This window comes from Drosophila guanche, unplaced genomic scaffold, assembly GCF_900245975.1.
Source record: "Drosophila guanche unplaced genomic scaffold, DGUA_6, whole genome shotgun sequence".
Classification (NCBI taxonomy): Eukaryota; Metazoa; Arthropoda; class Insecta; order Diptera; family Drosophilidae; genus Drosophila; species Drosophila guanche.
Genome location: NW_022995743.1, coordinates 9,639,012 through 9,664,621, shown reverse-complemented (window position 1 = coordinate 9,664,621; position 25,610 = coordinate 9,639,012). Strand labels below are relative to the sequence as shown.

Below are 25,610 nucleotides of genomic sequence, written 5' to 3'. Positions count from 1 at the left end.
TGTATCTGCACCTGCATTTGTATCTGTGTTATTTTGTATCTGTTCTGCTTACGTATCTGAAGTTAGCTGGCTTCTGTTTTAATTGGTTTATGCGTGCCCGAACTCGTACAGGTAAATTCACATTTAATCTCACATTTAAAATGGAAAAGTTTTCAATTATTTTACAAGCATCTTGGGTTTCGCCCCCGGGCCAACCCTTGAACTCCACTTATGACGCATCCAGCATCAATCCCCCGGCTTACTGCTCGGTTTGATATTCAGATTCAGATTCTGATTCAGATTCAGATGTACATGCCTAGGTCCGCATGGAAGTCCTGCAGATACGAGAGCAGCTGTGAGGGCGTGGGCCGCTGCTTTGCCTCGCAGTGCCAGCAGCAGTTCATAACGGTAAAGCTGAGGGCAGGAGGATGATTAGGACATGACCAGGGGCGGGTGGCATCCAAACGGATCGAGTTACTCACAATTCATCGGGGCAATTGACGGGCTGCTCCAGCCGGAAGCCGGCAGCCAAGTAATTGGTAAGCTCGAATATGTCCACCTCCTCGTGCGGCATCTGGGCGAGGGTGACCAGCTCCCAGTAGAGCACGCCCAGGGACCAGACGTCGCCCTGCGACCCGTACACCTTCTTCTGCAGCGCCTCCAGCGAGAGCCATTTCAGTGGCCGGTTCTCGTTGTCGCCCAGGCAGTCATAGTCGTCCGGGAAGAGGTCCCGCGACAGGGCGCCATCGCAGATCTTCACGTACGCCTCCTCGTCCACGCTGAAACGAGAAAGAGTTGCCAGATGCCGGGTTGCTGCTACTCTCTTTGACTTACTAGCAATTGCGTGTGGCAATGTCTCTGTGGACGATCCCCATTGAGTGCAAGTATGCCAATCCCTTGGTGATGTGCAGCCCGAACTCCACCAGCTGTCGGGTGCTTAGGGCTGTGCTGGACTCTCGAGACTTTTGCAAGTACCTTTGGATATGGGAACACCACGGATAAGTCGAGCATTCCCTTAAATCGAATCAAGCCGCTCTACTCACATCTTTAGGTTGCCCTTGGACGGATAGGGATAGGCAATCTCTGGCGGGCCGGGCAACTCGGTGTTGGCCAGCAGCGGGGCCAGGATGTGCTGGTGGCTGACTCCGATCAGCAGCGAGGCATCCTGCAGCAGGCAAGCAACCTGTGTGAGTGATGCCCCATCGATGACGGTCTTCACCAGAGCGTCACACGAGTCGCCCAGTTTGCCGACGTAGATGCGTCCGAAGGTGCCCTCCCTGACCAGCTGCTCGTAGCTGAGGGCACCCGGCTGGACACTCGGAATGCGGCGCAGTCGGTCCTTGGTCTTCTCGCTGTGACTGGCCATGGTGATGGTGCTGCCACCGTTGACGAAACCCCCAAAGAGGCTGCCACTGCCACCAATGCCACGACTGCTCTTCGGAGTGGACATGCTGCAGGGCTGCAAGGGGAGACACAGAGAGAGGGAATGAATTATGAATCATCAACAGTCTGGCCACATTTTGTGCCTCTGGGGGTCTCTGGCTTTGCCTCCTTAGATCTTAAAGAGATAAAGATTAGTAGCTGCCTGAGACGAGAGAGAGAGAGAGAGAGAGAGAGAGAGAATATTGGCATATTCCGAACAGCAATTACAGGACTTCAATGGTCCCATTCCGCCCAGGGCAGTGTCGAAGAATAGTTGATGAAACTGTATAAATTTCCATATTTTCATGCGCAAGTCAGGAACCGAGTCCGGGTACGGGTCCCGTTTAATTTGGCTCAAAGATTGGCAAACGCTAGCCCCAAAAGGCCCAATGGCAGAGGAACAGGCAAAGACATTGCCAGTCGCAACAGCAATTTCAGCTGCCGGATTTGCATCTTTCGGTTTGCATCCGTTTACCGTTAGTCATGCACTTGGCTGCGATGTGCCCCAACTGCCGGGCTGGCTCCCCCAGCTGCTGCGCTCATTCATTTTAATGAATTGAGTTCCGTTTCCGCTCCGAGGCACTTGGCCCGATGCCGCCCGTTGCCGCCACCTCCCCCCCAAGACGTTCGTTGCCATAATTTTGTCTTGCTCTCCCTCCGCCTCCATTCTCAGTTGTCTTGCTGCATGAATAATTTATTGGCTGGCAAAAAAGCTTTAATTCGCCGAGCATTATGTTTGCCTAGCCCCTCCAGCAGGGGAAAAGCTAGGAGTGGAGTGGAGTGGAGCTCAGCTGTAGGAAATTGCGAGCTCGTCTTGGGTAAACAAAGTCTGAGATGCTAACAGAAGTCGGGAAGTAGAAGCAGGAAAGCAGAAACCATCCTCCCATTTCCTAGTCCCCGTTCCCGTTCCCGTTCTCCTGGCAGTTCCATCTCCAATTTCGCTTCTGCCACTTGGATTCTAGCCTACGCAGCACATTTATTTTCATAAAACCATTTACAGTCCCGAAAACCCGAAAAAGAGAAACTCCGGCTAATAAACACAAGAGAAATCACTTCATTTCTCTCCCTCTCACACGCTCTCAAATCTGCATAACTGTGGCGGGGCTCAAGTGGGATCCTCTGGGATCCCAGGACACTAAATCTTCATCAGAGCAGAGAAACAGCAGCAGCAGCAGGTGGACGTGGACTGCCTGGGGATTCGAATTTTATTAAAAGCAACCGCCAGCAATATGCGGGGAATTATATTATTTGGCGTGGTCCGGCGGCAGTGGCCAAATGGGAGCAGCTACAGGTACAGGAACTGAAGGAGGAGGCGCTCGCCCAGACAGGGCGACAAGGACATTGCTGGCATTCTAGGGCAGGGCCAGGACCAAGCTGGTAACAATTGCAACAATAACCACAACGACAACAGCCACGACAAAAGGCAATAAAAACAATAGTTGGGTTGGCTGGCTGCCTTTTGTTAGTGAATTTCATTTCATGATTGCCGTCATTGCCACTTTCCTGAAGCGGGTGGAACTGCCCGTAGCCCCTTGCGCCTTGTTTGTCCCGACTCGTGGCTTGTTTGTGATTTCTGCTGTTTGTCCTTTATTGTATTTGTCGCTGTTGCTGTTGCTTTTGCCGCTTCTGTCGCTTTCTTCACAAAGAAAATTCAATTAAAACGCAACAATATCGCACTCCATCATCAAAGCTCTCCCTCTTCCTCACCCTCTCCGCTCTGCACCCTACTGAAGGCTAGGATATGTCCTGTATGGTGGTTGGGGATCTGCCATGCTTTGCCTTAAAGGACATCAGGGGGCGGCTATAAATCCCTGTCGCTCAACATGCAAACTGGAAGCAGCCGCACTGCCCCCACGCCGCAAGCCGAGAGACAAAAACAATTGTCTGCACCGGCGACGCTTTTATGCGCTCAGACCTTGGCCCTTGATCCGGCTGCTGCTCCAGGGTGAAAGCTTTTGCTGCTCATTCTCCATTCTGCTTGCTATGTGTGTGCTTTGGCGTTAATGAGGGGCCGCAGAAATTTAATTAGAATTCAGGTAATCGGTTTAGCATTAAACTCATCTCAATGGGAATTGGGCAGCGGATCGATTAATTGTTATTGTTATCTTTTTCCCGATTGGATCAATAAATTCAGGCAAACATTCATTCAGGACGGGGGCAGCTGCACTTTATGCGTATTTCTCTCTTAAATTGCAATCTCAAATTGCCAATGAAAATGTTCATTTGAGAGCTCTGCTGGGGCATGTCTGACTCTAGGCTGGCATATTAAAAGCCAATGTCGACGAGCAGAGGAGACATTATTGCTTGACTTTTCATTCGAAATGGCCAAAGAGTCGAAATATCTGCCAATTGCTGGACCCAACCCCACACTACCCCGCACTCTCACATCACATCACAGATCGCATTTCGAATTGCCAATACTATGATACGATGGAAGAGAGTTTCTATGCTGCCTTGTTAGAACAGCGTTGCGGAAGGGGGTCTCTCGCTTGAATGTGTTCCTGGTGCAGGTGCAGGTCCTGGTCCTGGTCCTTGTGCTGTTAGTCTCTCTACTGGGCGTCAAGGAGATGACAGGCGTGGAGGCAATGCTGATGCTGATGTTGGCTTGCAGCTGCTTTGCTCTGTTGTGACATTTCTAATGACAACACCACATGGCTGCTGCTGCTGCTGCTGCCCTGGGTGGTGGGTTACTTGGGTTGGGGTGTGGGTTGGCCTGCACATGACGTAAGCACAAACAACACACAAAAGCAGCACATAAAACCCACCCACCCAACACCAGTGCACAAACACGGGCCTGACAGGCGTCTGATTTGCTTGTGTCACTTGCAGCTCTACGGCTGCCCGCAGGAACAACAGCCATCTCCTCCTGCTCCTGCTCCACTGCCCCCCCACGTTGCTTGTAATTAAAAACGCTTGATGACAATTTTGGGCCAGGACTGCGCCATTCTGACGCCAGAGTGACGAGCAAACCAAAATGCAACAGAAAACAACTTTTCCACAGCAACAAAACATTTTCGCACAGTGGCCTGGGGCTGTGGTCGGAGAGTGCCAAATATTTTAATGAAGTTTCGGCGGTGAACAACTTTTCACTGGTCAACCAAACCGCTGATGAAATTTATTTTTGAGGCAAAGAAAAAGTACAACTATTATTGTGCAGAAATGTTTATCGCAGATCTCTGTGCAAACTTGAATTTGTTCCGCCCTTTATCGTGTTGCTGGTTCCACTGTGCAGGCCCAAAATGCTTGTCAACTATGCAAATTGCTGATGCTGCTCCGTTTGCCCCTACCCATGCCACCGATGTGGCAGAGACAGAGCGGGTTGAGAATATTACGCATACGACCTGTCGCCTTGGCATTAGTAGAACTGATGGCTGAAGCGGAAGCGGAAGCAGGCGGAGGTTTGATGAAGCGAAGCCAGTCGGGCGGACAGCCAGGACTGGCTCAATTATATTTCAATTTACCTGACAACAAGCTCTCCCCACGCTCCGTTCCTATTCCCGTCTTTGGTAAAGCCTTTAATCAAGGCCCCAGCTTGAGTTCAGAGTTTTTCCGGCAGTTCTATGGTTTCCCTCTGCCCGAAACTTCCATTATTTTACCATTTCGAGAAGAACGATGCTGGCAGGCCGGCCAGCCCAGGCCGGGACTGTGCGCCTTCTAATTTGCTGGGGAAACTAATTTGAATTTCGTTTGATTTATGCCTAATCGAATGGGCCTGCGTCTGCTCCTGCTCCTGCCTCTGCCTCTGCCTCTGCCCCCTCTCTACGTTTGTTCCCCTTTGATGCATGGCATTTTGATGAGCCTCGCTTCAGCCTCGTTAGCCACGCCATTTAATAAGCGTTTCGGGTCGCATACACCGAAAAGGTTCTCGCTTAATGCATAATTAAAAAGCGGCACAGCGGTGCCAATGCTGGTTGGGCGGTTGGCGGGGGGACAGGTATCTACTCTTAATTAAAGGTGTCGTATACTTAACCCAAGTCGTCGCTTGCTTGTACACGCACTTAATCACGCATAATTGCCTTTCAATTAGGCATCGCGTGACCCGGCCACGCCCAGTCCGTGCCCTCGCATTGAGGTCGGCAAGTCGGCATTTTACACTGACCGCACAATTTATACATATTTACGTTAATGCCCCACAGATGTGCCAGATTGCCAGCTCCCAGCTTGTTGACTCCACAAATTAAATCAATTTGCAATTGCCACAGCAGTTCGATGACCTAAGGGAAAATCTGGTGTATCAGTGTGAAAATATTATTGGAAACCAAGGACAGGACTCTTATTCATGGTTAATGGACAAATGTTGTTCCCTAACTCTGAACGAATTATTTCCATGTCGCTCTGTCGCAATCTGACGCCTTAGGTGGGCTCTGCGGTCCTCTATCTCCGTGTAGATGCACTCCACACCACACCAAACCACAGTGTTGGGCCAGAAAAAAATCACTGCGGCTGCGGCTGCGGCGGCAACAAAAGAAACATCCGCCAGTCGGTCAGTGGCATCCGGCTTGCTCTTCTGAGGCTGACAGGAAGCAATCAATAGTGTAATGCCAGACAAAAGCATCCGCCGCAGTTTGCCAGCGGATAAATGATGGTCCATCTGGCTTGGAGGTGCAGCAGAAAAAAGGGGAACAATTTCCACTGACGGGTCGTCGGGTAATTTGTCAACCTTTGGCTCAAAGGGGCCCCTTGAACCCCTTGAAGGGGCCACCTGTCCGGTCGCACACTCACACACAAACTGCCCGTTAACAGTCCATCCTAGGGCACGGCACGCATTCTCTTGCTTTACATAAAGCTTTTGTGGCAAGTGTAAATAATGTTTTTTAATCAAAAAGAACAACTGCGGGGATATCCATTAAGAGAGAGTACGTGTCTCCAAGTTCCACTTCCAACTGGGGACTGGGAACTGGGAACTGGGGAGTGGAATCCGTACCCCAATGGGTTGACTATGCCCCATGCGGCGCGCTTCATTTGCTTGTTTAATTACAAATTTCTGTAATGGCGTGACGACAACATTTTAAATTAGCACCTGCTCTTGGTCTCCATTCTCCCACTGCCTTCTGTTGATCCGGTAAGCCCCATAAAACACCGCGACAAGCTCCTGCTGCTGCTTGACAATTAATTTACAACTTTCCTTTTTGCGCTTTTGTTTTCTTCTCTGTTTTGGGGGTCTCTTTTGGCTTTTCCTCGAGCCGCTATGTCCCTGTGTTCTCCTTAAGCCCTTTCCATCCTGAGACATTCGATTCTCTTTCCTTACAACTCCCGTTCTGAAGGGAACACTGAAGGATCGAATATCCCAATGCCTCACTGGCAGCAAATCGACGCCGCTTCTGCTGCCACTGCATATGGCGTCTGCCACAACCTCTCCCGCGTGTCCACCCCCAGGGAGCCCACTCTCTTTTGTTGTTGAAGCTGCAATAATATTTCGCAAGTGTTTCTAAACAAGCACAAAGCCATGTTTCAACAGCTGTAGTCTGTAGTCCATGGTCGTACTCCGGTTTCTGTTTTCGCTGCCGTTTTTATTGTTATGTTCCCCCTAGCCCCCCTTACACACGCTGCCGTTTGCTAAACTTTTGCTGCACATTAAAGCAATTTGGGCAACATTTATAGACTGATTTAATAGAATTCATGGGGAGTGGCTAGCCATGTGGCAGCTCCAGAGAGCGTGGAGTGAAAATGAGATATTTCCACACAAGTGAACAGAGCAGAGTCTGGTGTATCTGTGTGCACTTGTATGTAATTGTTTGACTAAATGAGTGAGCCCCACCCTGCCTGCCTCTGCTCGCCCACCGAATGCTTAACTCTCAGACATACGAGCTGGAGTTTGTGTCTGTGTGGACTGGGGAATGGGCAACAGAACAACAATAATTATGGCAAGCACCCTCCAGACCCACCAACTCCCCCACACGCCAATCCCCCGCACTATTCGGCGGAACTTTGACTGGCAAAGGATAAGAATGGATAAGAGAAATTCATTTAATTTCTCGACTTTTGCCCCATGCCTCGCATGAGTGTGGATAAAGTTAAATTGATGTAACTGCCATTTGTATGTATTTATATTTGTGTCTGGAAAATGTCTTTAAGAAGTAAATAGACAGATAAGTGTCTCAGTCAAGAAAGTGTTGTTCCTCACAAGCCCTTGTTGTACCATACAGTGTCCAGATCGGGTCGTTTCTTTTGTATATTTTCGCGTACCTTCGTCTCGAGACTGGCCACCTTGATGGCAGCTCGCTGCTTGAAGAACGCACAGCCCATGGGTGTGGCAAAGATCAGCACAAAGCCGCAGAACAGGGTCTGGATGGGAGCATTCCAGTTTGGGTATTTTGCCAGGAAGCCCCTCTTCTCCAGCACATTCATGAGCACCGGCGTCATGGTCATTCCGGGTATGGCCATGCTGATTCTGCTTAGGATAACAGCCGAGATGCCAAGGCAGGCGGCCTTTCTGGACACGCCCATCTCAGTGTTCTTCTCGTCCAGCAGGACGATCCCGTTGCGAATCTCCTGCATGCGCATGCAGGGTATATTGATGCAGTTGCCGGCAGCCACAGCCACGAGTGGAACGAGGCGACCCACCAGCGGATTCATCATCTTCACAGCCCGGTTAAGGGACAGCGCCGTGGCCAGGGCACCGCTGGTGGCCAGGCAGTACGAGGTCAGCAGCTGGGACTTGCTAACGGGCGAGGCACCCGACCGGTTCGTGTAGTTGACGATGGCGTTGAATGTTTGATTGAACCACTGCCAGAAGACGACGGCACGTGTGCTCTGGTAGAAGGCCATCATGCCGCCAGTGATGAGCGTGTTCATTGGCATTTGGGCCGACATGCGGCCAATGATGATCTGCTTCTCCCCCGTCTCCGGATGGAAGGCCGAATCGTACAGGTACTTGGCCTTCCACACATCCTCAATCGTCTCGCACTCGGGCACCTCCTTGCCGGCCCTGTACTTCAGCACAATCTGGCGGGCTTCCTCCAGCTTCTTGTTGCTGGCGAGCACATTGAGCGGATTGGTCACCAGGAAGAAGTGCTTCGCCCTGCCCACATAGGTACTCTGGTCGTATTTGGGCTGATCAATATCCACTCGGGGCAGTGGGGCCATTTTCGTAGAGCAAATTTCGCAAATTTCAAACAATTTAAGAGCACTGCAAATTTTACTCCCGAATTTCGTATTCCATTCTTCAGGGGATAACCTCTCCTTTACCCAGATGGACCAGCAAGGCTGCTGTTCCTCTCGCCTTCGAATGCAAATTTAGAAATACATCGCTCTCAAAATCTTTCGAATTTATTTGTCAGCTGTGACAGACTTCTCCCCACACACGGACGAAGCTGTTCCCCATAATGACTATGAAATTGAAGTCTAAACAAACACAAATCGTTGAGCAAACAATCCCGAGAAGCAGGCCCTGACAAGTCTCCATGGAAATTGAATATTTAATTATGCGTCGATGAAACTTGGTGACGAAAATGGGCTCAGACATCAGGGGACTATGATGATTTAGGAGGAGGAGCTCCATGGTAGGGTACGAGGGTAGAGCGAGTCGAATTTATACGAGTAAAAGTCACAGTCGGAGCTGGAAATGTTTACAAGGACAACAATTGCGATGCTGCTAAATAATTTATTCTAATTTCCAAAAGATTTCTGCAGCAAACCAAAAGAAATGCTCCCCGGAGTAGGGTAGGACATTAGACATCGTTCCACAATCATTCGAGGGAGCTGTGTGCCGGGATACTTGGCAGTTAATTTTGAGGCAAAACTAAGGGATTTATTGGTTAGATAAGTTCCCTGTTTGGGTTAGTTTGGGTTCAGTTGATAATTTGCACTCTGCGGTGAAGAGCGAACAAAAGCAAAGATACAGAGAAGCGGCAGACTGTCTGCGTCTGAGTCTGAGTCTGAGTCTGCCTCCATGGAGCACCTTTTGCTTATCTAAACATTTATCCCCTCAGCCGCCACATCTGCTGAGGCAGCCACACTCTCCACTCAGCCACACGGGAGTACTCCCATCACATCCTTCACCTCTGCAGGCAGTGGGTTTGTGTGTCGTGTCCTCACCCACGTCCCACATGAGGTGAGCACGGCTACGTGAGTGCCGCACAAAACTTGCCCCAGCCAAGGATACTCAGTCTCTCCAGCAGACAGCAGTCAGCAGTCCTTGAGGGGGAAGGGGGCAGAAAGGTAGCAGGGAAAGCCGCATATTTATGAATGGCTCTTGGCTCTTGTTTCGAGTTAACGCACTGCGGGAGCTTTATCAGCTCGTAAATATAAATTAGAATTTAATTTTTATCATCGAGGAAAGGTGGCTGAAGCGGAGGATGGGTGCGTGGCCTGGGGAGCAATCGTGTGGTGCTTGGGACAAATTAGAGTGCTGGAGTGGAGCTCCCATGGCAACCCCGAATCGAGACTTCAACGGGATTCATTTCCATCTCCATTTGGCTGCCACGTGCCGCAATATTTCAAAGGCTTTGATTTACCCCAAGGGCAGCCACCCAATCCCAGTTCCAGTTCCAGTTCCAGCCTGAATCTGAATCTGAATCCCATTTCCAATCCAAATCAACCCCCCCTTGGGGCAGCTCTAATGGGGAGATAGTTCTCAATCTGCATGGCACTCACCTGGGTCAGCTGCGAGGAGGCATAGTAGGATATCCTCGAGGGACAGATCGACTCTGGCTTCGAGTAGATTGTTTCTCCGGTCTGCGTCTGGTCCCCCATCGGGAGCAGGGCGGTGGCGTAGGGCGTCGGAACGGGGGAGCTGCGGAAACCTGTAGAGTGGATTTGGATTTGTATTTGGAGTGCGTTTCGGCAGTGGTCAGTGAGGAGGAGGGAGGAGGACTCACGGTCGAATATGCTGCACGACTTCTTCGTCTCCCCGGGGTATTTGTTGAGGCTGGCGATGGTCGCGTAGGAGCCAGTGGCACTCGGTGGCCGTCCGAGCGGGTCGAGGCGGATGAACACGTTCTGGTGGCTGCCGTAGGCCGCGGTGGTGAAGCTTGTACTGCGGCAAAGGAAGAGGTGTAAGAAGGTGTAAATGGCATTGGAGGAGGAGGATGGATGGATGGATGGATGGATAGCTTACTGCAGCGAGTCCTGGCGAAGCTGCTTGCGAGCCCGCAAATACATCATGCTGGCCACGAGGCCCACGGCCAGGACCAGGCCGAGAGCACAGGCTGCGGCACTCAGCAGGGCAGGGCCCTGGGAGGGTGCGTGGGCGGGGGCTGGCGATTGGTTCGGTTCGGGGGAGATGCCTGTTGATTGGACCAGATGGATGGTGATGGATGAGAGGAGTGTTCAGTGTTCCATTCGAGTGGTGGAATGGCGATGGACACCTACCCTTGGCACAGATCTTGTTGCGCTTGAAGTGGAGCCTGGTGTCGTTGAAGCGCGGGGGTCCTCGCACCACCATGTTGACGTTGACGGGCAGCTGGAGGCTGGCGTTGCCCGTGCATGGCAGGTACACCAGGAAGGACTCGATCTCCTGCGGCACCAGGCCCTTGTGGGGGATGCTGAGTGTTGGGGTGCCCAGGGCGTCCTGGTCATTCGCGTACTCGATGCTGATGGCGTAGGGCAGCTGTGGGAAGGGACTGGTTAGTGTCCATGTCTAGGGGTTGGCCATGTCAGTTCAGGTGTCTTACCGGATAGGCGATGAGGCTCTGCCAGGAGAACTCCAGCTCGTGCACGTCCGCGGGCACCGGGACGGTGAAGTGCATTGCGTATGTGTTAATGGATCCCTCGTGCACGTAGAACAGATCCGCCTCGAGTCCTGCGAAGGATAAGAGAAGAAGCGAGAGACCAAATCAGAAGCAGAACCAAGGAGCGGATGCGGATGCGGATGCAGTGCAGACCTAAAGGGAAAGTTTCCTCGCAATTTGCTGTGGCCCACCCCCTCCATTAGTGTGGAAACTCTGGGAAACTCCAGGACTCCCCCTGCTGAGCAAACTTTGTGCATTTGCTGTTTACTCTCCCCTCAAGTCCCTTTGCCGACGCCCTTGAGCGGAAATTGATTTTCACTTCGCCACAAAGGAAACAGTCGAAGGGTGGAGGGCGGAGGCAAGGAAAAGGTGACAACACTGGCGGGTAAACAAAACCCAAGACACAATAATAATCGAAATCGAATCCGTCACCAGCAGCAGCAGCAACAGCAGGAAAGTCGCGACAATGCGGGCCTGGGATCTGGGATCTGGGACTCCACCAAATCAGAGACAGAATGGCGAAAGGGAAGGGTCGGGTTGGATGTATTAAAAGGTGTCAACTGCTGGAATCATTTTTCGTTTGGATTCCCGAAGAGTTCTGGGGCCCAGTCTAATCCTCTCTCCCTCCACCCTCCTCCTCCTTTCCGCACGATGCCAATGAAAGACGAGCTGCTTGAGTTAAAACGACGTGAAATTAAATTTCTTCATCCGCTTTCAATGTTGCTGCTCCTCCCCTCAGTCTGTGTGGTGCAATATTTACTTCAGGGGATCAGAATAAGCTTCGTCCTCTCCCGCTTAGCATGGAGCCAGTGGAGCGGGGAATGCTGTTTGGTCTCTTCAACTTTCCGCAACTTCTGCTCCGCTCCTGACTGTGCCTCCGCTTCAGACTTTACCGGATGTTGAATGTTGCGATTCCGCTTCCGGCAGACTGGAAGAGTGGATGGGTGGCAGAGGCAGTGGCTGAAGGAGTGTACCTTGCATTTGGAATAGAACAAAGCGAAGCGCTCATCGTGCTGCTTAAAACAATTTTAAATCCAATTACAGAATAAGAGAAGCGCTTTTCGTTCGCTTTCATCCTCCATCCTGCTTCTTTCCATGTTTCCTCCACTCTAAACATCTTCATCTTCCGACTGATCCAGCTCCATTCCCTGTTTCTATTTCCATTTCAGTTTGGATTCGTTTTAGAGTCCCAAATTGCTTTGCCCCCCACAGCGTACGCTGCTCTAACTCTGCCACAGACTCTCTCTGTCGCAGAGTGGCACAAGTGTGGCACTTTCCTTTGGCTTTGCCGCTGGGCGGTTGCGAGTACTTTAGCCACCTGGCAGCTGGTAGCACTTTTCTCTCACTCACAGCAAAAGGTTCCTCACCGAACATAGCCCAAAAGTGACTCGATTCCCCCTTAAATATGCACAAACAGACGAAAAGGACAGTCATTTCTCCTGTCAAAGGGCAAACCTGACAAACTGCTCTGCATGGAGAGGGTGGATGGGAAATGCACTTGCGACTGCCTCAATTAATTCAGTTCCCTCATCTCGATTGGCCTCTTTGGGGGGGGCAACAATCGTCAAACTCAAACTGCGCTTTAAGTATCCAGAATTGGCATTCCCCGACCCTCCCACTGTCGCTGCCCAAGTTCAACCTGCCGCTGGAGTATCCTCGTTCTCTTCCAAGTATCTACCCCTCGCTCTTCTCTCCCTCTGTTGCCGTGTCAAACTTTGCTCGTCTTTCATATCACGCGCTCCTTGCCTTCCTGCCGAACTTTTCCTGCAAAAGTTTTCCTCGCTTATGATTCTCCTTTCCCCCTTTGCCGTAATTATAATACCTGCGATTGCGATTGTCTGAATGACTCTGCCGCACACACGTGACGCTGCAACCACAACTGGCAGCGATGCAGAAGGTGGAAGGAAGGGAAGAGACTGGAAACTGGAGAGGATTGGCTGGAGCCTCTGGCTGGATGGTGGAAGGTGGAAGGCAGTCCCGTGATAGTTTCCAGCTCTGGCACAGAGACACAATTTGCATAAAAGATTAGGAGGATAATTAGTGTCATTAGTGCGGAGACAGCTCTCCCCTTACCCCTTAGCCCCTCACCCTCTCTCCCACTCAATGCACGGGAAGTGCAGTGGCACTCCTTGTCGGCTGATTAAAGGGGAATCGGAATGCCAGACATTTCCTTGTAATTGTCCCACGAATCAGAGGCGAGAATCGCCAAATTGGAACAGATTTCTATGCCACCCTCGGAGGCAAGGCAATCATGATGGATTCCAAGTGTCGAGCCACCCCAAGGGATGGGTAGGTGGGGGACACATTAATTTTGAGATTTTCGGACTGTTTTCTATTCATTAAAAATAATTTTGTTTTGCATTAACTTTTCATTTTTCAGGGGAATATTTCCTCCGTTTTTTCCTCTCCGAAGGTTGACGGTCTGCTAAAAGGGGGTGCACTGGTGGGCAGAGGGAAAGAGGGAAATAGGAAAAGAGGGAAAGAGGAAAATAGGAAAAGGAAAAGTGTGCACATCAAAGCGAAACTTGTTGAAATTGCATTTTTACGCACCCTTGAACCGGGAAAGTCTTCAAGGAGATGGAGTGGCAATGGAGAAGGGGATGCGGGTTGTTGGATGCAGGGGGGAGTGGGGAGGGGAGAGGGTGTCAGTTTCGCTGGCAACGAATGCGGAAAACGAGGAGAAATTGCTTTCGTTTCTGGGGCAACTGGAGAACTGAACAACAGAAACCAAATTGAACTCAGAGCAGGAAATTCTTCAACAAAAGCGTAAAAAATATTTAATTTTAATGTTGTCGTCACTTCATTGAAAGAGAGAAGGGGCAAGTGGAAGGGGAGAGGGCTGACTGGTGGCAATCGTCGAACTTTGTTTACAGTTCCACGAAACTCACAGACACCGAAGAAAGGAAGGAGAAGCGCAAAGGATGCAACGGAAGATTCCCATTCCACATGCTGGAACATGGAGGCTCTGCCATCAACTGGAGTCTTTCTTCCACCTGAAGAGTCGTCCACATTGAGTTGGAGCTGAGGGAGAAGAGGTGTTGCCAGGGGGAGTTTTGGGTCAGTTTTCTTTGATTTCGTGCTGACACTTAATTTTCCAATGGGAACAACAACAACCCCGAATCCACAGAGCAGGCAGAAGGTGCTGGTGTGGGCAGGGAGATGGGAGAGGGGTGAGGGGTGTTAACTGCCAGTTAAAAACATAACGAGCTACATTGGACAGAGGGGTTGGGGCAGTTGGGGGGTGGAACGACGCGAAAGCAGAGAAAATCTCGATGAAATCGAAGCAAAGGAAATTGCAATGAGCAACAAACAAAGTGGAAAATCTTTTGAGTTGTCGCTAATGAAATGCGATTTGCATGTGCCGGTCAGTGGGAGAGCGGTGGTGTTAGTTGAGAAATGGAGAAAGAGAGAGGGAAAATAAGAGGAGTGAGGTGGAGTCGCTTTGGCAATCGCTTTGGACAGGAAGGTGCCTGCATTCAAGCCCCATCGACCTCGAATGCAATCGAAAGCGTACAAAGGCAGAGTGAAGTGGAGGGAGTGGCGGAGAGTGAATGCATTTCAATAGGGGAGCAAGCGACTGAGGTGAGGAGTAAGCAGGCGCAGGAGTCGCTCATTCCATCCATCCATCAATCTATGTTGTTTCCGTTTCCATTGCCATTTCCACTTGATGTTGATTTGGATTATTTTTGGGCCATCAACTAATTAAAGTGCCTCTGATTTGGGAGCTAGGAAACGGTGGGCAGAGGGTAATATACAAGGGGGTTGTGGCAGAGGCATAGGCACTGCCGAGGCCTGCATAATGAGATGGAGGCTTTTATGCTCCAATTACAGTTAAGTGCCGGAAAATGCTGTGACCAACTAAGCGATGAATGATGGAGTGGCGGGGGCTAGCCAGCAACTAGGACACCTCTCCACTCCAGTCCCCCATCCCTCCTTTACTCACAATTTCCATTCGGATTCCTGTGATCCATTAATCAACGCGAGGAGCAGGAAATCGCGAGCCAAACGACAGGCACGAGGCCATGCCGCTGTGGCATATTGAATGAATCCTGCCTTGTCTTTCACAGGGAAAAAGACTGCAGAGGGGAGAGGCAGAGGAGTTGTCTTGGCCTTGGCTCGATCTGGAGCCGGCGCCATCAATAACAGGAATTCGCGTGAAGCAACAAACGGAGAAACAAGAAAACAAACAACCGAAAAGCAAAACAACACGGAAAGTGGAGAGAGAGAGAGAGAGAAAGAGGAGTAGGGTGGGGTGGATAAGCAGGGGGTGTACGAGGCAGCAAAAGCTACTTGCCGCTGTCAGCAAGGAGGGGGGGAGAACGGAACGGAAATCGATTTGTGTGCGATTTGTTCTGTTTTGCTCCCACCTCCGGCAACTCCTCGCTCCATTGCCTCACACTGCTCCACCTACTCCCACACCCCACTCCCTGGTCAAGTATAATTTCAGAACTATTAATGACTACGATACGGTACTGGGACTTGGGGGATTGCTTGGGGTTTGTTTTGTGTGTTTCCGTGTTGTGTTCGGTGATCAATGAATGTGTCCTGTCGCACTTTGTCCCCCAACTATTAATCATCGCTCATGGTGGCAGGGGGGGAGCGTGTCAGTCTGAGGTTTGTCTCCAATTCGAAATGTGGTTTTATTAGGAAGTGAACTTACCCATCAGTTTCATCACCTCGTGGTGGCTGATGAAAATGTTCAGATAGCCACTGACCAGCGGCGCCCGCCAAGTGGCCAACGAGAGGCAGAGGAGCAGCAGCGGCAGCGGCAGCGGACGGTGACGTTCCCTGTAGCTGGCCATAACTAGATGCGTAGGATGCACCGGGGCAGGATAGCTAGTGGGAGCAGAGAGGAGCTAATAAATTGTCGGGGCATGTGCCCAGCATTTCAATGGCTACACTTCTCCACCTACGCTCTCGGGTACCCAGTGTGGAGGAACTTTTCGGTTCTGCTAAATACGTTTTTAGTCCAATGCAAACGATGCAACGATGGATGTTGCTCTGAGAGAAGCGCCAAAATCAAATTCCAACTGCTGCCAACAGTTCCGGATGGAAAGGGTTGGTGGGATCTGGGGATCTGTCTGCCCAAATTTGGAACTTTTCAGCCTCTCCTTCCGCCTGTGGCCGCCTTCACATTCCTCTCTTTTTTGGGCTCTGCCAACTTTTCCTGTTTTGTTTCGCTTGCGGCTGTTGCTGCTCTCCGTCTGCTTCTCCTCTTCTGTTTGCTGCTCCTCCTCCTCCTCTGTCCGGATTCAGCTGTCGCATCCAAGCCGCCTCAGCGTGTCCACCACATTCGGGTCTGGCAGAGTTTTCGATGCTTTTTATTGGCTGAGCTCCTGTGAACTGTCTGCCCCTGATCCTGCTCTTCCTTCTGTGTTTTCTGCTGTTTTGTTTTGTGGTTTTCTTCTGTCACACTGACCACTCGACAGCATAGAGAGCCTGTCCCTATCCCGTTTTGGTGTCCCTCCACAGTGTATATTCCTCTTCTAGCTGCTGTTCCTGTTGAATAGAAAGTGATTTACTTTAGTTTGAGAGTCGAGAAGCTGCAACAGAAGTTGCAAATGCAGGCGAGGATAAGGAAGGGTGCAGAAGGGATTAGTGGGGGGAGGTAGAGTGCGTCCTGTGGTTGACTGATTCTCCGCCAGAGTCAACAATTTGTAAATGCGAATTTCAGGGAATAAAAAGTAATTATAAACTTAAAGAAAAGATTAACAGCTCGGAGGACTCCTGGGGAAACTCTGTCAGAATTCACTTACATCACACACACACACACACACACATTTGTGGCAGTGGGGGAAGGGGAAGCTGCTTTAATAAATTTGTGGTAATATTTATGTGTTTGTTTGGCATAAATTATGAACTGCAGAAAGGGAACCAACAACTTTTGGCATTCGAAATGTTTGTGGTTCAAGTGGTTTGCCTTTTCCCTCCGCCTGCTGTGGCACTGTTTATTCAGCTGATCCTGCCACTGCTGCAGCCCTATCCTCCCCACAAATCCTGCTGGTTGCGTGTGCAGGTAACCTGAATGGAATTCCAACTGCAACATGGGGCAGGTAGGAGAGTGAAGTAATTGAAGGAATTGGCAGCTGGGGAACAGGAACAGTCAAGTGCCCCCAAAATGAAATTGTTGCCAAGAAGCAGAAGCAGCAGCAACTGGGAAACTGCCCAGAAACTCGCTCCAAAATCTCCATGGAAATGCTCTCCACTCCACTCCTCTTCTCAGTCTCTCTCTCTTTCTCCTGCCTCTTCTTTTTCTAGCCGCAATAAAAATCGAAATCGGAAAAGTTTGTTGCCTTCGCTTTCCCATTTCCCTTATCCCTTTTCACTCTTTCCCCGCTTTGACTATTTGGGAAATTCTAAAGTTTTCCAAGCAGCAGATAGTTGTGGCAGTGGGCGCGGCCAAAGAATTCTGTGGCCATTTTAATTAAACTTATCTGCGGCCACAAAGTGCCGCAGGATGCCAAGATGAAGGCACTTGATTAAGAGGCAGATCAACATCAACATTACCATCGGCACCACCATCTCCATCTCCATCCACATCATCATCATAATCATCATCATCCAGAGAAGGATAAGGAAAAGGATTCACATCTGCAGCTGTAGGACGAATCCTTCGGCTGTCGAAGCCATTCAGCGAATGCATTCATTAATAATTCAAAAGACAAACAAACGAAATGTGAATGTGGGGGAGTGTGCCGAATGTGTGTTTGCTTTGGTGGAATCTCTCTCTCTCTCTGTCTGTAACTGATTTAAATGGAGCAGCAGACATTCAGCCAGCAGGGCGCACTTCCAGGAACAACTCGCGAGGGATGGCAGGATGCCAGCTCCCCGCTTTGGTGGCTGGTGGTTCCACCATGCCAGTCGATAACATATTAACGACATCGACTCAATCATAATCAGGAATGGAATGGAATATTCCAAGGAGTACAGCAAAAGTTACTGCTAGTCACACGCATCATCTGTCAGTCTGCCACGCCTCCGCAGCTCCATTTGCCTTCTTGGGGGAAGTGACAGTCCCCACCGAGGGAAGATGATGATGATATGTGCAAAAGATGAAGCCATAATGATTGCCGGGGGATGCTGGAAAACTTTTCAATTACTTGCCACGAGTTGTAGCTTGGAGCTGGTGCGGTGGCTGGGGGTGGAGGAAGGTGAAGGAGCTGTACCATAAGTTGGATCTCTAATGAACAATAATCATTGCTGCTGCTGCCTCTGCCAACAGCCTCTGCTTCCATTTCCCTGCTAATATACATCGATATGTATTATTTTCTCTGGCTTACCCGTCTTTACCCCTCTCACCGCAGCGGGCCTAGATTGAAAAGGCTGCCACAGCGAGACGGCCCGAGGCTTCCTTGCCGGCTCGTTTCAATTATAAAATGGCTTTCGCTTCTAATTGAATCGCGGGGTTGTGGCAGAGGAGCGGTTGGCAAGGGGCAGGGGGGGCGCAGAGTTAATATTTTATTTCCAGCGATTGAACAGTCCATCCCCACCTCCATTTCTGAGTGCCTAGGCCCTGCCCTGTGTGTTTGCCTAGCGTTTCCAGTTCCTCAACCCCAAACGCCAGCTTCTGCCCCACCAACCCACTTTGCGGCCCCATTCTTTGTTGCTTGTTGGGAGTCAACAGCCGCGGGACATTCTCGAGTTGGAGAGTGCCTGCTGCCTCCTTCTAACGATAAACAACGTAAGGGAGTGGGAGTGGGACATCCGCCTAGGATATCCATCTCCTTGACTATTAAAGCTGCGACAGGATGAAATCTATTTGGATTGCCCCAAAAAAAAAGGAAACGAAAACAAAAACAAATTTCGCATGCGAGTGAGTAAAAGTTCCTGAACCTCCAATTTGCGTTTTGCCAGCGGCTGATCATTTTTGGTATAGTTTTTTGGCCCTGAGCACTCAAAATATCGAATTGCACTGCTCTGTTATTGGCTGTCTCATTAAATTTAAATGCATTCCCCGTGGCTATTCGGTGTTTGGTTTTATTTGGAGAGCAAACAAACGCGACTTCCAGGGTGGACTTCATTAAACTCGTGTAAATATATTCCACTTAATGTTTCGATGAAATGAACTGCAATTGGAGTACGCACAGACCCGTCGTGCTGCCGCAGGACAAATGGCTGGCCATAAATTTGGATAACTGATTAAAAGAATGGAGCGACAGTTGGCTACTGTTTACCTGACATTTCGCAGTTCGCAATTCGCAGCTCGGATTGTTGTGTGTTTAATGCGCAAAATGTTTGCCAAATGGGGAACAGGCCTCGCCTGCCACTTGTTTTCCTGCCTGTCCTGGCCCTAATGTCCAAAATGTTCGTTGGCCTGGCTAATTTGTACAGCAATTAATTTACATTAGGGAGAATGGGCGCTTCAACTGGCAACTGGCAGAGGGGCAGAGGGGCCGGCCAACAATTTGTTTCTTTTTTGTTTCAATTTGTCGCTGCGCTTCGACAAGCACACAATTCGGGCCTGCCTTGCCCGCCACTCCCCATGAGTGGCCATTAAATACGTGTACATAAACATGCCCCAAATTGTTCTCGGCCCATAATGACAAGCATTCCTGATTGTGGACTGTGGCGACTCGACTACATGGCCCTGCAATTAAATTCGGAATTTGTGCAATTTCGCACGATGACAGTTTCCACTTAATGCCAAAGCTGCTCTAATTACAAAGTGTTTTCGCAGCAACTATTGCAATTGTGCACCCCATAAGCTTGATAAATAATTGATATTTGACGCCATTTGATGTCAGACGTTGGCCTTTTATTCATGACCAAAGTATTCACATTTTGTGGTACGTTTTTATGATCTCTCGGATCGAAAAGAATCAAGCAAATCCCTTAGTTACTCTTCGAACATTGTCACGTATATCAAATACCTTTTGTTTTATCCGTGTGCCGGGTATAAAATTGACCAAAACTGGCCATTTCAAAACCACAACTGTGGGGCGAGCACCGCTCCCGAAAGGCTTCAGTTTCTGCTCGGAAACCAGATCAGAATTTACGCCAGAAAACCCAAGGACTGACCGCACCAGCAGCATCTGGATGTAAGCAACGCTCGTTCGTATGCGAGTGATTCCATGGCAAATAACCTCATAATGACCATCTCACATATCCAGTGGCTGATCCAGGTCCTGGGCCAGTGGCAGCTTACAGCCAACTGCCCGGTCTGCAAGGGCGGGCAGCCATTCAACATGAAATACAGCCTCAATTACGTTTTACGAGTTTAACTCAACACCGTGCGGTGTGGTCCCATCTCTGATGGGAATTTTCAATATTATGTGGCGTAAATTTATTGTGCAAAGTGACAGAAAAGGAGCCAAGCGACACCACCCAGGACTTTTATCTGCCAAGTGCCATAAAAGTATCTCAGCGACAGAGGGCCATTTTAAAGCCTTGGGACGGGTATGCGGATGGGAAAGGGAAAGATGGCAACGCCAGCGACCACGACAACGACAACGACAACGACAATCCCCAGCCCAGACAATGGGCAATAATCATTGATTTATGGCTGTCATTTTGGTTATTAAAATGATATTTTGAAAGCCAAACGAGCAAATCTGACTTGGCAGGCCGACTTGGGTGGCTGCTCAGACATCTGAGCCTGGTATATGGGTCAGGCTCCCTCGCCCCCCTCTCTCTGTGGACACTTTTGAGCTTTAAGCCTCTAATTGAAACATCAAGCAGAGTGTCCCACAATTGAGCGCTAAAAGCGTGCCTAATCTATGCATATTTTTGCCATAGACCCCTAATCAGGGGTCGGGGCGTGCGCCATAAACTGGAGCAACGCGGCCAGGATGTGGCAGGGCTGAAAGACGAAGAAAGTTTTCTATGGGCTCGACATTTAGTTTCACTTTCTTGTTGTTTGGGTCCGGCAGCACTTGGGCATTCAATCAACGTGGACGTGGACGTGGACGCTGTCGTTCCGTGTCGTGTCGAGGCGTTGGCGTGCAAAGATTTGTTGGGATGGGATTTAATGGACTGGGGTGTGGGGGTGGTGCTAAGTGGCGGGTCGCCCCATTCAAAGCTGGCCAAGCGCAACGAAAGATTTGCATTTTTTGCTCTATTTTTTTTGGGTTGCTCATTTTCAATGGGTCCACTCGGACTTCAGGTTGGAGCTCTACTTAGGGGCTTGCATTACAGCTTTTTTATTGCCTACTTTTCAGCACTTTGTGTGGGACAGCAACGCGTTGCAAAAGGAAAGCTTTTAATCTCGCACATAGTAATTAGTGTCAGACGCCATGTCCACCCTCTACACACACACTTTCTCCCTGGGTAAGTTCTAACAGTCACGCAAGGCGACAACAGAACAGCAGCAAAAAAATAGAGGAGAGCAAAACGTGTTGGCTGGGTTGTGAGTGGGCTGGGGAGGCTATGAAATTATTTATTTAGTTCCAGTTGAAAGTTTGAAATGGGTGCTATTGACTGTGACAGGGAGCGGGCGGGGGGTCCTAAGCGTTGCAGGGGGCGTGTCGGGTTTTGTAGCCATTTGAGGGCGAGCAAAACACATTAAATGCTTACTTATCAAAACGAAATCAGCTCTCCGGCTGTCAGCACTCGAATGATGTGGGCCGATTCACAGACTTAATCCTTTCACGAGGCGATTGGACACAGACACTCGACACTCGACACTTAATACACGCGCAACACCTCACTTGGTTCTCGGCTTTGATTGCGGCTGTGGTTTCTGATTGAGCCCTGAGCCAGAGCCTGAGCTTTATTTCGATTCACTGGGATGCACCTGGAGCGCCTCTGGGGGGAATGACCACAAAATAACCGCAAACTGAATAACACGGATGATAGCGATAAACTCCGACGACAGCCACAGCAACGATGATGATGACGTGGGCAGGGCGGGATTTTCTTTATTAATTATTTGGTTTTTGGTGTCGCGGGAACAGCTTGTTGTTTTGTGTCAACGATGACTGGACGGACGACACTGGGGCCGCACAGCGACAACTTCGATAGCGACCGATTGCGAGTTCCGTTCCGAGTGTTTCGCGAGGTCCTCGAGTGACCGTGTGTACGAAAAAGTGGCGAGCGACTGAATCAGGCAGCAGGCAACAGAATCCTGGCGAGCACTCGACTCGCCTGCGGCTCGGCTCGTCTCGTCTCTGCTGTGGGCACATGCGCAGAGCTACGGGCAGGAGCGGCCGGGAAGCTTTGCCGAAATGCCGGCAGTAAGTACTTTCTGCCGCCTGCGGGGCCTTTTTGGGAGAAGGGTTCTAGGGCAGGAGAAAGGACAATTGTTTGTTTTGTTGCTGCCCGTCTGCCACATGCAACTGTTGCGCATTTTTTTTGCAAATGGCCAGCCATAAAGGTTGTTGTTGTCGTTGTTGTTTATGATTGCACTCTCGGGCCTGTGTCGAGTTGCGTTAATGTTGTGTCGAGTTCTGGTTCGTGTAAGGAAACTGTTCAGCGAACTGGTTCACAGTTGGCATAACGATAAGGAAATGTTTATTTTATTGTTAAAGTGTGACACAATGGAGAAACTTTGGTCAGATCTCTCGCTTGGCTACCTCAAGACCGTTTGAGACAGCGAACTAGTTCCGGTGCTAAGCAACACTGGGAAACGCTGGAAGCGCAGCGTGCCCTCGAGAGTGATTTCAGTTGCATTTTGGGGCATGTTGTGTGGTATGTTTGCCGTGTGAAGGATGGGAGTGTTGCCCCTCGAGTGCGTTTTGGGGCCCATCCGCAAAGAGGTGGCCATGGAGACCATAGAGTTGACACACACACACAAACACAGAGACTGCCTAAAGTTTATCTAATTGTTGAAGTACATAGAGTACAGGGGGATATGTGTCCCTTTTTGCTGGTGCTTGTGTGAGTGGAGAGGCTGATGGATGTATGGCCCTGACAAGTAGCCCTCTATTTCGTAGCAGCAAATTCAATTTGTCACTCAAAAGCCAGCGACGAAACGGAACAATTTGAGTGTTGGAAACAGCCAAAGGAGCCAACGGGAAACAATCTTCCAACTAATTAAATAAAACGAACTCCGAACTAAGCAAATTGGGCAACTTGTCGCAGTAATTACATCAAAATATCTACAAATAAAAGGAGGCGCCAGGCGCGGGACAACCAAAGAGCGAATTCTGCACAAAAGTCCAGGCAAAACAAAAAGGAGGAAGGCACAGTAATAGAAGTATGTACTTCTCGTATATATGAGCTCTGTCAGCTTGATTCATTTGGCAACAAAAAGTTTGGGCAGCTGCCCGGGCAACGGGGAAGGGGAAGCGACAGGTCCTGTCCGGCTGACAGATGGCCTAGATGTCCATTCTCGAACTTGTCGCTGTGTTGTGGGGTTCGGGAGTTGGGGTGGGAAGGGGAGGGGAGGGTACAAAAAATTTTTACGACAAAATGCTTAATTTGCTGGAAAAACGAATGTCAATTAAAATTTTTTAATGAAATAACTTTCGTTGATTTGTTCTCCGTCCCGTCCCGTCCCGTCCCAGTCTGGACGGGACATGGGCGGACAGCTAGAGGAATTCAATTAAAAAAGGTTGATTAGTTCGCTATTAGATCGGTGGGGCATGCCTCATTACCGAAGCGACAGGATGGCCCCCCCACCCAGAGCGCACCCTGGGACACTTTTAGACTTTTAATTAAGGCCAAAAGTCCGTCGCAAAGCAGAAAAAATCGAAAAGAAAAACCAATTACAAATCATAAGAAGGCCTTTCGAAATAATTGAAATTTTCATGGCTAACCAGGCATCAAGCAGCGACTCATGGGTAACCGTGTCAACCCCTTTTCAATTCTAAGCACAATCAGGACAATCCGCTGCCGAAGAAGCTTTTGGCGCTCGGAGCACGTGACTCAAATGGAGGCCATTAAGCTGGCTTCAGGTTAATGGGCAGTGATAAGGCCTCGATTTCTCAAGGGGCTGCCACCAGCCACCGATAACAAACCCGACCACCAATCCCAGCGTGCAACCGTGGGATTAAAAGCGTGGCAAGCACGCCTCCAGTTCGAGACTCATTCCACTTCCAGGCAATCGCACGAAATATGGGAGCAAAGGCTGCAGAAGCCCGGGAGAGGTTAACAACAATGCAACAAATGGCAGTGCTAAAGCGGATAACGGACACAATAAGCAGCCACAGTAGTAAATGGAAGTGGAAGTGGAAGTGGAAGAGCACTAAATAGTTGCAGGAACTGCAGAGAAAGCTGCCACAGAGTGCCAAAGTTCACACCAACCCCACAAGGGAGGTGCACAGGGTGAACAGGGATGCGGGTAAGGAAAATAATGCGAGAGTAAAAACAAATATGCGGCAGAGACTTGGCTGAGGATGTGTGCGAGTGGCAGCCACGCCACGCGAGCCACAACAAATAGAAGAAAATGGAATCAAATCGCAATAAAACGAAACGAAACAAATATAAAAGAAGAGAAGAGCATGGAAGGGAAAACTAAACGGAATCCCCCTAATGCGGCATGTAAACAGAATGGGCACGTGACCTGCAAGGGTGTAGCTGGGCAGGGCAGCAGGAGGCGGAGTCTGGACAGGATAAACAGCAAAGTTGCAGAGCAGCCAACAAATTGCCGCTTGAAAGTAATCCTGACAGGCGGCAGATTGTTGCGCCATCATAAAACCCCGTCGGAGGTGGACACGGCCATTGAGACGGCGCCAGGATTCAGGATCCATAAAGGGAAGCACTCTGCGAGTTGGCAGACATTGCACTGGCCAGAGGGAGAGGCTTGAGTTGTGCATTATTCACACCTGCACGGACCACACTGCCAATTGCCATTGCATCTGCGATTTCATCTGCAGTACGAATCGACTGGCTGTCAAATCAAACATCTTTGGAGCAATCTTCAGTCGAAAAGCGAGGAAAATATGACTGGCCAGCGAATTGGTCTCTTCGAACCATTTGGTTGCCAGCATTTGGTGACTTCCTTCGTTGCTGCCACTCTCTTTGTCTGTTTGCTACTTTTATATCATTTCCAGTTTAAATACTTTTCGTTTTGATGGCCATCCTCGTCCGGGCCTCGTACTGCCATTCCGCCAGGATTGCCTCACGTATTTCTCAACTGTTAATTAGCTCGATAAATGTGAAAATAATGAGCGAGTGCGGCGTGCAAGTTATTTGGGAAGCAGCTTTCGAGTGGGCCAATGACTCTTGGCTGGGGCAAAATGTGTTATTTCATGTCAGACAATTTGTTGGGCGCTTGGCCCTACTCCGGCGTCCAATCAGGACTTTATGGCCAGAAGTTATGAAGTCCGAAAGATAATAATGCGCCAACACTTTATGCTTTCTGCTTGGCACTAACTCAAATCCGCCAACTGCCGCCAGCCGCCACCCGCCAGCCGACAGCAGCCTCAACCAGCAACAAGGCCAAGTTTGTGCGAGTAGTTTTTGGGTGGCGTTGGAGGCAAAAGGGGAAATAATAAAGTTAAGTGCACTGCAAGAAAACGCTGCCAACTTCCGCCGCTCCGTTCCAGTGCAATCAGTCACGACAATCACATTTTACGATATTATTATTGCCGAGCCAAACTAGAATCAAAGTCGCAGCCAACTTTCAGTGCCCCCGAAAGTCAGCCAAGGAAATTGCTT

General features: G+C 49.8%; 2 protein-coding genes across 2 annotated transcripts; both read right to left on the bottom strand.

Moving 5' to 3' along the window:
* Positions 1-22,085, bottom strand: LOC117589391 (tyrosine-protein kinase Drl). Its single transcript, XM_034281310.1, has 11 exons — positions 21,585-22,085; positions 15,733-16,571; positions 11,016-11,143; positions 10,714-10,951; positions 10,460-10,628; positions 10,221-10,378; positions 9,997-10,145; positions 1,023-1,438; positions 814-954; positions 462-758; positions 1-393 (listed from the first exon to the last, which is right to left on the bottom strand). The coding sequence occupies exons 2-11, from the start codon at positions 15,872-15,874 to the stop codon at positions 282-284; spliced, it is 1,950 nt and encodes a 649-aa protein (XP_034137201.1). The 5' UTR covers positions 15,875-16,571; positions 21,585-22,085; the 3' UTR covers positions 1-281.
* On the bottom strand, positions 7,431-8,668 carry LOC117589400 (sideroflexin-1-3). Its single transcript, XM_034281323.1, has one exon. It carries the CDS (start codon positions 8,485-8,487, stop codon positions 7,522-7,524), a length of 966 nt encoding a protein of 321 aa, XP_034137214.1. The 5' UTR covers positions 8,488-8,668; the 3' UTR covers positions 7,431-7,521.
* Positions 22,086-25,610: the final 3,525 nt, after the last annotated feature.